This window comes from Amphimedon queenslandica, unplaced genomic scaffold (assembly GCF_000090795.2).
Source record: "Amphimedon queenslandica unplaced genomic scaffold, v1.1 AMPQUscaffold_13519, whole genome shotgun sequence".
Lineage (NCBI taxonomy): Eukaryota > Metazoa > Porifera > Demospongiae > Haplosclerida > Niphatidae > Amphimedon > Amphimedon queenslandica.
In genome coordinates, this window is record NW_003546245.1 from 960,981 (window position 1) to 971,359 (window position 10,379).

General features: G+C 37.1%; 2 protein-coding genes across 2 annotated transcripts in view; both read left to right on the forward strand.

The window, feature by feature from the left end:
- Nucleotides 1-180: 180 nt before the first annotated feature.
- On the forward strand, nt 181-2,031 carry LOC100633537 (uncharacterized). Its single transcript, XM_003382886.3, has one exon. It carries the CDS (start codon nt 241-243, stop codon nt 1,879-1,881), a length of 1,641 nt encoding a protein of 546 aa, XP_003382934.1. The 5' UTR covers nt 181-240; the 3' UTR covers nt 1,882-2,031.
- A 96-nt stretch (nt 2,032-2,127) lies between these two features.
- LOC100633663 (uncharacterized) overlaps nt 2,128-10,379 on the forward strand; it is a 31,749-nt gene continuing 23,497 nt past the window's right edge. Inside the window, exons 1-14 of the mRNA XM_019996360.1 lie at nt 2,128-2,319; nt 2,547-2,637; nt 2,691-2,730; nt 2,797-2,939; nt 2,987-3,045; nt 3,098-3,173; nt 3,225-3,358; nt 3,414-3,569; nt 3,635-3,860; nt 4,650-4,921; nt 5,007-5,131; nt 5,308-5,465; nt 5,875-6,026; nt 6,144-6,464. Of these exons, the coding sequence (XP_019851919.1) occupies nt 2,128-2,319; nt 2,547-2,637; nt 2,691-2,730; nt 2,797-2,939; nt 2,987-3,045; nt 3,098-3,173; nt 3,225-3,358; nt 3,414-3,569; nt 3,635-3,860; nt 4,650-4,921; nt 5,007-5,131; nt 5,308-5,465; nt 5,875-6,026; nt 6,144-6,464 (2,145 nt within the window). The remainder of the gene's footprint in view (nt 2,320-2,546; nt 2,638-2,690; nt 2,731-2,796; nt 2,940-2,986; nt 3,046-3,097; nt 3,174-3,224; nt 3,359-3,413; nt 3,570-3,634; nt 3,861-4,649; nt 4,922-5,006; nt 5,132-5,307; nt 5,466-5,874; nt 6,027-6,143; nt 6,465-10,379) is intronic.

Here is a 10,379-nt window from a genome sequence, read left to right on the forward strand (position 1 = left end):
TTATTCTTAACAAAATTATATCTGCTACCATTGTAGTACTTGCAATTGACAAATGAATTGGTACACTAGTGTAAATTATTGTTTTTAGTTTGCGTGCCAGTTTCAGTTAGTTTTTGACTTGTAATTCCTGCAAAAAGACCTCAATAGAACAATAGATAGAGTCTCAATTCTAAAATTAAGACCAATACGGCATATATTGTAGAAGAAACCAAAATCGAATTAGTCAAGAATTGTCCCACCATGTCTTACCAAGGGCTAGGTAACAAGATTTCCACCTCTTCTCCAGAATGCAGGGCCTTGATCAATCGTGGCATGCTCAGTTCTTATGGGTTCAAGCGTGAAGAAGCTATCATTTGCTTTAAGAAGGCACTAGAGATAGACAGCAACTGCCCCATTGCTCATTGCTTCATTGCTTACAATAATGCAGCAGACTACAACAATCCTTATGGCTTTGATTATGGAGAAGGTTACAAGGAGTCACAGAAAGCATTGGAAATTGCCTCCAAAATGGCCTCAATTCCTGCCTGGGAGTTGGCAGTGATAGAAGCACAGACACACAGGTTCTGCTGGCCTGTGGGCTCAAAACCAATGGATCAACTTCACAAAGATTATGCCAAAGTGATGCGTGAAGTATACAATAAGTATGGTGAAAATGACACTGATATTACGACTCTCTTTGCAGAATCTCTGATGATGCTTGCCCCATGGGCCCTCTGGACCAAACCCCCAAACATCAAACCTGCAGCTGAAGAAACAGAAGAAATAGTTGCAACTTTAGAGAAAGGTCTTGAGATTGATCCCGTCCACCCAGGGCTTGCTCATTTCTATATCCACGCAATGGAGCTTTCTCCGACACCCGAAAAGGCACTTCCAACCTCTGACCTCCTCCGAGATAAATACCCTGATCAGGGTCACCTATTACACATGCCCTCTCACATTGATATGTGGGTAGGACAGTACAAAGAAGCCATTGAGACCAACAAAGCAGCTATAGTCTCTGATGAGGCATACAAAGCAAACCGAGAGGCTGAAATTGAAATGTATGACATGTATCGAATACATAATTACCACTTTGCTGTTTGGGCCGCTATGTTTGATGGGCAATACACTGCAGCTATGGAGCATTCTAAAGGAGCTGAAAGGCAGCTTGGATTTGACGTGGTCACCGCTACAGTTGATGGAGCATCTTTTGGCCCAATTTGGATGGAAGCATTTTTATCTCTCCCTTGGCACGTCCTTGTTCGTTTTGGGAAATGGCAAGAGATTATTGATAGACCTATGTATAAGGACAAAGATATCTATGCTGGAACAACAGCTGTTGCTTGTTATGCTCGTGCAATAGCTTTTGCTGTTTTGGGCAAAGCAAATGAAGCTGATGTGGAACGAGCAAATTTCTACACAGCTTTGAAGAACAAAGCACTTGAGGGTCGTCGTCTTTTTAATAATCCGATGCACGATCCAGTTGCAAAGAATGGTGTACTTGATGTTGCCGAGGCTGTGTTGAATGGGGAAGTTGAGTACCACAAGGGAAACTTTGATGAGGCGTTCAAGTGGCTAAACACAGCAGTAGAGCGTGATGCTAATCTTGCTTATGATGAGCCATGGGGATGGATGACGCCAGCAAGACATGTATTGGGTGCTTTGCTGCTTGAGCACAAAGAGGCAGCTAAGGCTGAAGAAGTGTACCGTGAGGATTTGAAGCAATACAAGAATAACATGTGGTCACTCTTGGGTTTGTATCAAGCTCTCAAGGAGCAAAAGAAAAACGAGAAAGAAGCAGAAGAAGTACTTCATCTATTCAAGGAAGCAAGTGCTCGCTGTGATAAAACAATCAATGTCGGAGCTTCGTGTTTGTGTGCTACCAAACTATGCAGCAAGTAATATTTCTTTACTATGTGGGACACCACCATACTATGGTAATTAATTTAGTAATATTATTATTAAGATTATTAATTTTAATTTGATTTAATAATTGATTTACAAGGTAGACAGAGAAAATTAACAGAAGAGAGGAGACACAAATATTAAAAACACCTTTTTAATAATCAGCAAGAGCTGCTGATTATATCACGTGATCTATGGCATATCCCACGTGATCCTGTCAAACCCGCCCATTTTACTCCCAAAATGGGCACTTCTGCAGAAGTGTTGTCTTCTGCTAGACTTTTCCTTCTCTTACTGCTTTTATGGACTGTCAATGCAGAGAAAGGATCTGTCTTACCAGCTAATACCCAATACGAGGCTGGGTATATTTACAAGTATCATTTCAATAGTGATGTCTCACTACATAGCAACATCAGAGCTGCAACAAGTCTGCAGGTTAGTTTTGTACTAGAATTAATGTTAACTTAAAAATATTCGTCATGTCTTGATGCTTGTATGAAATATCAGCCACTATGAGTTTTATTGTGCATCCAGCAATATTGTGAACACTCCATTGTGTTTCTGTCTGTTTATCATGTTGCTAAGAAATGGATCATTATTCATTGCAGATTATTATTATTCATTAGTGTATGAAATGCATTAATTTATGTTGCTTGCATTAGGTCGATTTATTGGTTTTATCTGAGAAGGATCAAGTGCAGCATCTTGCCCTTACATTCTCTAATTTGAATCTAACCTGGCATACATCAGACAGTAAGTATCATTTGGATAATGCATAGTTACTGCTGTTACTATTATGTTAAAAGGTAGTAGAGAAGACCGACCTTTTGAAGATATAAGCAAATGGTATGTGAGCATTAAACTCTTTACTTTAGTCATGCACTTCATTATTGTTTTGTGACTTTGCATTAGGTTTTCTGTTTTTCGAGACTATTCTGGTCATGTTCAAATTATCCAGTACCCACAGGCTGAGAGAGGTAGCTCAGTGTTGAGTATTAAGAAGATGATCACTCAATTGATCTCTATTGAGGATGAGAGCTTTGCTTCTGCTGGTGGTAAGTTATTGAAAATCACAATTATTATATAAAGAATATTTATATAGACTCTTTTATTCAAAATTATGTACTGAATCAGAGTGGTGCCAAGAAAAACTGTAGCAAGGTATATATGCACTATTTAAATTATAATTTAAAATTCTATTTTATTATTTTAGGTGTATCAGTTTGATGCCAGTGGTTGCTTAAAAACTGTTGAGCTATCAGAATATATAATTCAAGATCAATCTAAAGGTTAAGATTCTGTTATTACTATAGAAAAATATAGCTGTTCTCCTATTATAGGGTATACTGGATTTATTGATGGTCTTAAGTCATTTAATAAATTGACTTTGATTGGTAAAGAGCTTAATCAATCTCCACTTCCATCAATACCAGTTAAATTGATGAATGAAACTCTAAAGTCAGCTCACAGCCAGGTCAGTTAAAGCAACATAATGCAGAATTTTATTATAATACTCACAAAACTCATAGGCAGTGGAAAGAGTTCCTTTATCATCAGTATATGAAGGCATCGTTCAGCATCTCTCATGTACATCAACTTCCTCTTTTTGTCAGAAAGAATTGATTAAAAGCTTACATCTTCTTTCAAGCAGAGACCTGAAGCTCCTGGTTAAAAGAATTGAAGGGGTACGTAAAAATAAAATATCCAGCAAATAATTGTATAATAATTATATCATTTATTTCTTGTTTAGTCTTTTCATTCATCATCAGAAATACTAACACTCATTGATGCACTAGTAATGTGTGATGTGTGTAACACTACAGACCTTCTTACCAATACTGTACTGGCTAATAAGAGCCAATCTGATGCAGTACTGCAGAAGACACTGCACTACTTTGCTACTTCAACACTACCTGTAAAGGAAAATACAGTGAGAGTCATCAAAAGTATGATAGATGGAGGAATAATCTCTAGCTGTGAGTTATAACAGTCATGCATCTGGTTGTAGTAATCATCAGGGTAGGAATCAGCTCAAAGTTAGGGAGCATGTTATGTGCATTGGTGAAGTTTGGTTTCATTGCCAACAAGCAAAATCTATTTTTTTCATTGTCACAAAAAATTGTGACAACCAAAGAAACCACTTGTTCCATTGTCACAAAATCCGTGACAAGCAAAAAATCATTTGTTTCATTGTCACGAAATCCGTGACAAGCAAAAACCCATTTTTTCCATTGTCACAAAATCCATGACAAGCAAAAAAACCCATTTGTTTCATTGTCACGAAATCCGTGACAAGCAAAAACCCATTTGTTCCATTGTCACGAAATCCGTGACATGCAAAAAACCATTTCTTCCATTGTCACAAAATTCGTGACAAACAAAAATCCATTGGTTTCATTGTCACTATAAATGCAGGACTTTGGCCCAATTTTTGAGTAACTATAAAAATTCTTTTAAAAACCAAATTTGATTGGAATCAGCCCAAACTTTTTACACAGCATAAAAACATGTATATGTATCAGAAAAAAATTATTGAAATGGTAAATTGACTAAATTCTCTCCTTGTCATTTTTGGTGAAATTTGGCCAAAGTACCCTGCACTATAGTACAGGGTCTTTTGCCCGCATAATTTGAAACTTTTATGCAACATATTGAACAAAGGACATAAATATTTTAAAATACAGTGACCTTATTTCACACCCCGGTGATTCCTGTGAATAATAATTTATTCACAATGATAAGTATGATCTTTTATCGTAATGTAGTGACTAAGAAGAAGGCATTTCTGACACTAGGAGCTATAGCAATGTCTGTAAAAGATGAGACTCCACAACTATCCCGTGACATTGTGGACTATTTGCACAAGTACTTGAATAGTGCCTCTCCATCCCTCCATGATGCTTCAGTCATTGATGGAATTGGTAATGCAGGACACAAGACATCACAGAGCATCCTTCATCATTATGCTAAAAAGGATAAAAGAAGTCATGTTCAACATGCTGCCATAAGAGCTCTTAGACACAATCATGATACTGAGGTAAGAGGAGAATAGAGGAGAATAATTAGAGGATAAAGTATCATTGATCCCTTAAGATTATTGTTGTTTTTACATTAACTACTAGACTGCTGATTTACTCCAAGATTTAGCCAAGGGTTCATCCAGTGGTGTAGTACAACATGCTGCAGTGTCTATGTACCAGAAGCACCATTTGGCCAAGCGAGACATTTTAACTGAACTAAAATCAAAGTAATTATTAGTAACAGCACAAGAGATTAACTACAAAAACATTATTACATTTTCTGATGCCCTCATGCTACCTGATTCTTGAGTTATGAGCATTCCAAAATATGACAATCAAGAAAATATTTTTGTATTTAAAAATGTCGATAACTGCCTTAATTTATTATCATTTGTACCATTAGGGTTCAAAGGTCACGGCGTAGTGTTGCTGCTGCTGCTGATGCTAGTGGAGTATACAATACCACAATGCCTCCAGTTCACTGGAGCACTGCCTTTGGAGATGATAATATTACTATGAATATGGACAGGACCATACATAATCAATTCAGCCTATCTACCGGTAACTCCATGCATACTTTAACATGCATAATGTAATCCACATGTACATGTACATATATATAATCATTTCCTTAGTCCATACATGTATATGGACATTACTGTTTTGATACAATGCACATGCTTTTATCCTCAGCTACCGTTTCTCTCAATGTTTTCCTACATGCACATGTACATTTGTATTTGACTGCTGCGTGCTGACTAGATCATAAACTTTACTATGTTGATGTCATTATGTGTAAACAGTCATGTGGTACAACAACTGCCAATTCAGTTTTGGCTCTTTATTGTCATTTATTACAATAATAGTCTATTGTTTACATTTTGTTATCTCATTTATGCATAATTACAATAAAATGATTGATATACATTTAGATTAAGTGTTGTGTTTATTCTTATCTTTTTACTGTTAGACCCATATTCAACTAACTATGTACTATCAATGAGAGATGAGACTTCATTTACTGTTGATCTCCAGCTATCCTCTGGCATACAGCACAATCAGTTTCTTAGAACTGAGCTCTGTCTTGATGGCAGAGTATCATACAGCACTAACATGCTAACAGTACGTCAAGCAAACATACTTAATGATAATCTACATGTACATACATACATACACAGAACAAGTTTACTTATAAATCCATTGTGGACATGAACTATTATTATTATCATGTTTGTATAGGATTTCACTATTTTCGGCATTAGAGATCAGCACAGCCAGTTCATGGTTGTTATTAATGATCTGATACAGAAGTTCTCTCTTGCCTATGATGCCTTTGTTTCATCTCAGTCAACTTATTCGTCTGTGACCTCAAGGTTTTCTCCTGCTCTCACGTCAATTGAGTCATCATTCAGTCAATCATCTGAGTATCTCTCTCAGTTTCATTTTTCCATTGATTCGATCTCTGATGGTATCAGATTCAAGAATGATATTAATGATCTTTCGCTGATACTGAATTCAACACTGAGCAATATTATGATCTCATATACAAGCACTAAGCAGGTAAGTTATTCAAAGTCTCTTGTTAAAACAATAAAGAATACAATAATAAACTTTTGTAGGCTCTACGTGTACATGTAGTTCTACACTACTATACTTTTACTATATACTACTATTAGTTATATCAAGAGTACACAATGTACTCTTGTTAATATTAACATGTATTTTAAACTATAGTGTCTTGTTATTGATAGTGTATACTAAAAGGGCGACCTTGTGTGTAGTATTGTTCTAGAGGATATGGCCTAGGCTGGTAGACATGAATAAACCGTAATCCTGCTTCTTTAACTGGAGGGACAGTGATGTTATAGCAACGAGTTTTATTATTTGGCTTCACTTCACAGGCCAAACCATCAGTGATATCATCTTCTGATTCATTAACGATAGCTTTTAGTTCTGGCAGCACACTTTCAGGTGCTGCAGGGCCACCAGAAATATCCCGACACTCAACAGTAATAACTACATCAAAAGTGAACTTATTTTGACGATGCTTTAAGTAAGCAAAGTTCTTGACACTTGGTGTACTGTAGATTTTCCCAAACATTTTAGCAGGAAGGTCATCATTGCTTGGCTTCAAATACAGCTCATCATCATCTGCTGGTGATAAGTCAAAGGTACTGTAGCGGTCATGAAGGTAATCTAGTCGTTGCTTTAGCTGAGTCTTAAGAAACATAAACTCAGCTGGATTAGCAGTAACAGAGAAATCTTTAATGAACTCCAAGCTTTCTTCCAGTGTGTCTGTTACACGTTTCAATACTGCCTGATGATCATCAATCTCTTTCTTTTTGAGGTCACAGATAAGATTAGCTTTAGCTATTGCTTCATCTCTCTCAACGGTTAGCTGTTCCACTAATTGATTGTATCTTTCATTAAGAGCAACAATAATATTATCACGCTTTGTTTCCAAGCTCCTTTTGACATTTTCTCCTCTATTTTCGGCATCTTTAAATGTGTCCTTCAACCTCTTCACTTTCTGTTGTTCTTCTTCGCTTTCCTCACGAGCATGCGAATAACATTTCTCAACGTCAGTAACAAGACAATCGGTGCTACGATGATAAATGGTACAGCATTTATGGCACATTAATTCACAATGAGTGAGACAATACATATCTACGAGATGCTTACGATGCTCAGAACAACGCCACGTTTGACGATTCATACCTTCCCACCAATTTATCTCAGGATCAATTTTAATAACCTGATGATCTTCTGTATCTTCCTGCCTTCTGTGTGCTTCTCTGCAAAAATCACAAAGAGGAATATTGCCACATTCTTTGTCATTACAGATCCACTTGGCAGTATCCTTCTTGCACTTCTGACACTCCATCTTTCCTTGAGATAGTTTCTCTTTAAGCTTAGCTGCATGAATGATATTAGACAATGGCCTGCTAACTGAATCCTCACAATCGCCTATCTCACAATCATGAGGAGCTGTCAACTTCTCATTTCCATGAAGCACATACTTTTTTTTAACTTCCTGAGCACCAGCCTCCCTTTCTCTTTCTCCTTGATCCTCATCTTCTGACAGCATTCTTTCTTCATCCTCACCTTCTTCCTCACCAGCTCTTTCTCCTCCTTCTCTTTGTATCACAACATTACTCTGTATTGATGCTGATAGGCTATCTCTAGCTACAACTCTTTCTTCTCTTCGATTTCTTTTTTTCTCACCAGCTTTTTTACTTAGACAATCAGGGCAATGTATATGAAGGCAGGGTAGCATGATAGGATCGACATAGCTGTTATTGCATTCCTTACACTTGAGGTGTCGTTGACAGAAAGTTTCTACATCAAAACTGGATCTATTGATGGAAGATCCCTCTCTCTCGATAGCTGGTTCTTCCAGTGCTGCCATGTGATTGTAAGATTGCTATATCTTGTAACTTGTAAGGCAAAAACAAAGGAGATGGAAGGCTATACAGTCTACTAACAATTAAAACAAAGGTTGATTGTTATTAGTTTTATACGGCTGCGTTAGTTGGCAGTCAACCACTTTCACTTCCTATAGCTGGAATCATGTGATTACTATCATGAGCAATCCCAAGGGAATGTCTGCTGCACCATTTGTAGCTAGCTAACTGATCCATTAGACCCATGTACGTAATGTAATATTCAGTGTGTGGTTTATCATTACGGGAAGAATGTAGACATTATGGGGCTCAGCCCCCGAGCCACACTATTGTTGTGCTATGTGTCATGCAGTCTTTATATATTGACATATTATACCGTCATTAACTCATGCTACATTATGTGTTCCTCTATTTCATTTTACTCCTTTATAAATGTATTTTGCTATTCCATTAGCAGGGGCGTATCCAGCAGGGGCTGAGGGGGGCTTGAGCACCCCCCTCATGGCTGGGCTCAGAAAAAATTGATCAAATCCTGGACTTTTGCATCACTACCAAGCCTCTTAACAAAGTTATCTAGCCCCCTGATCATTATTTCAGCAGTTTCCAGTGCTTTCAGGAGCAATCAGAAGTTGTCAAAAGTACTAGATGCTTGAAATAATTTTGACCCCACCCGTAATTCACGAAAATGAAGGAAAACGCCGTTTTACCGCCGCAAAAAGGGGTGTGGCCAAAATTGCGGCGCTTCGCGCGCCCTCAGACCCCCCCTTTCCCCATTTCTGGATACGCCCTGAATTAGATCATTTTTTTGCTGAATAGATATAACATTTATTTATAATAGTTGGGTTTTATGAATTTTTAAGTTGTTCAAAAATTATGCCAAAAATGGCAAGGAGAGAATTATCCATATAATTTTTTTCTGATACACATGTTCTTATGTTGTGTATCAATTTTGAGCTGAATCTGATAAAATTTGAATTTTTTATGAATTTTAGAAGTTGCTCCAATTGCCATGTACTCTATTGTAGTGCTTGTCAGCTCATGCTCACTTAGCATGCTTTGTGGGAAACCTTGCAGTAGGACATGTTATTATGTTAAATTGCTTTTAATCTACATTAACTTAAAGAACAATAATACAATATAGCAGCCATTATTATGATCTGGTTTCAATATTATGTCCTCATATGCAGACACTAAGCAGGTAAGAATTCTGCAGTATTTTGAATACATAAAGAATAAGAGTTTATTATATTCAAAAGCTTTTTGTTTCAACACATTAAAACTAATTAAAACTATTATACAGAAATTCTATGTGCATTATACTGCTATTGCACTAATGGCAGCAGTAGTATACAGTGCACAATCTACTACTAGATCTACTAATAATATTAACATGCTATTGTTTATTGTTTAAAGTATCTTATCATTCATAGTGAACACTAAAAGGGCCACCTTGTATGTAGTATTGCTTTTGAGGATGTGGCCTGGGCTGGTAGATATGAATAATCCTTAATCCTGCTTCTTTAATTGGAGGGACGGTGATGTTATAGCAACGAGTTTTATAATCTTGCTTTAGTTCACAAGGCCAGACCATCAGTTATATCTTCACCTCGTGTAGTAATGACAGCTTTTAGTTCTGGCAACACACTTTCCGATGCTGCATGGCCACCAGAAATATCCCGACATTCGACAGTAAAAACTGTACTGGCATTGAGCTTTTGACGATGCTTTGAGAGTAGTGCAAATTTCTTGACACTTGGTGTACTGTAGATTTTCCCAAACATTTTAGTAGGAAGGTCATCATTGCTTGGCTTCAAATACAGCTCATCATCATCTGCTGGTGATAAGTCAAAGGTACTGTAGCGGTCATGAAGGTAATCTAATCGTTGCTTTAGCTGAGTCTTAAGAAACATAAACTCAGCTGGATTAGCAATATTAGAGAAATCCTTAATAAACTCCAAGCTGTCTTCCAGTGTCTCTGTTACACGTTTCAATACTGCCTGGTGATCATCAATCTCTTTCTTTTTGAGGTCACAGATAAGATTAGCTTTAGCTATTGCTTCATCTCTCTCAA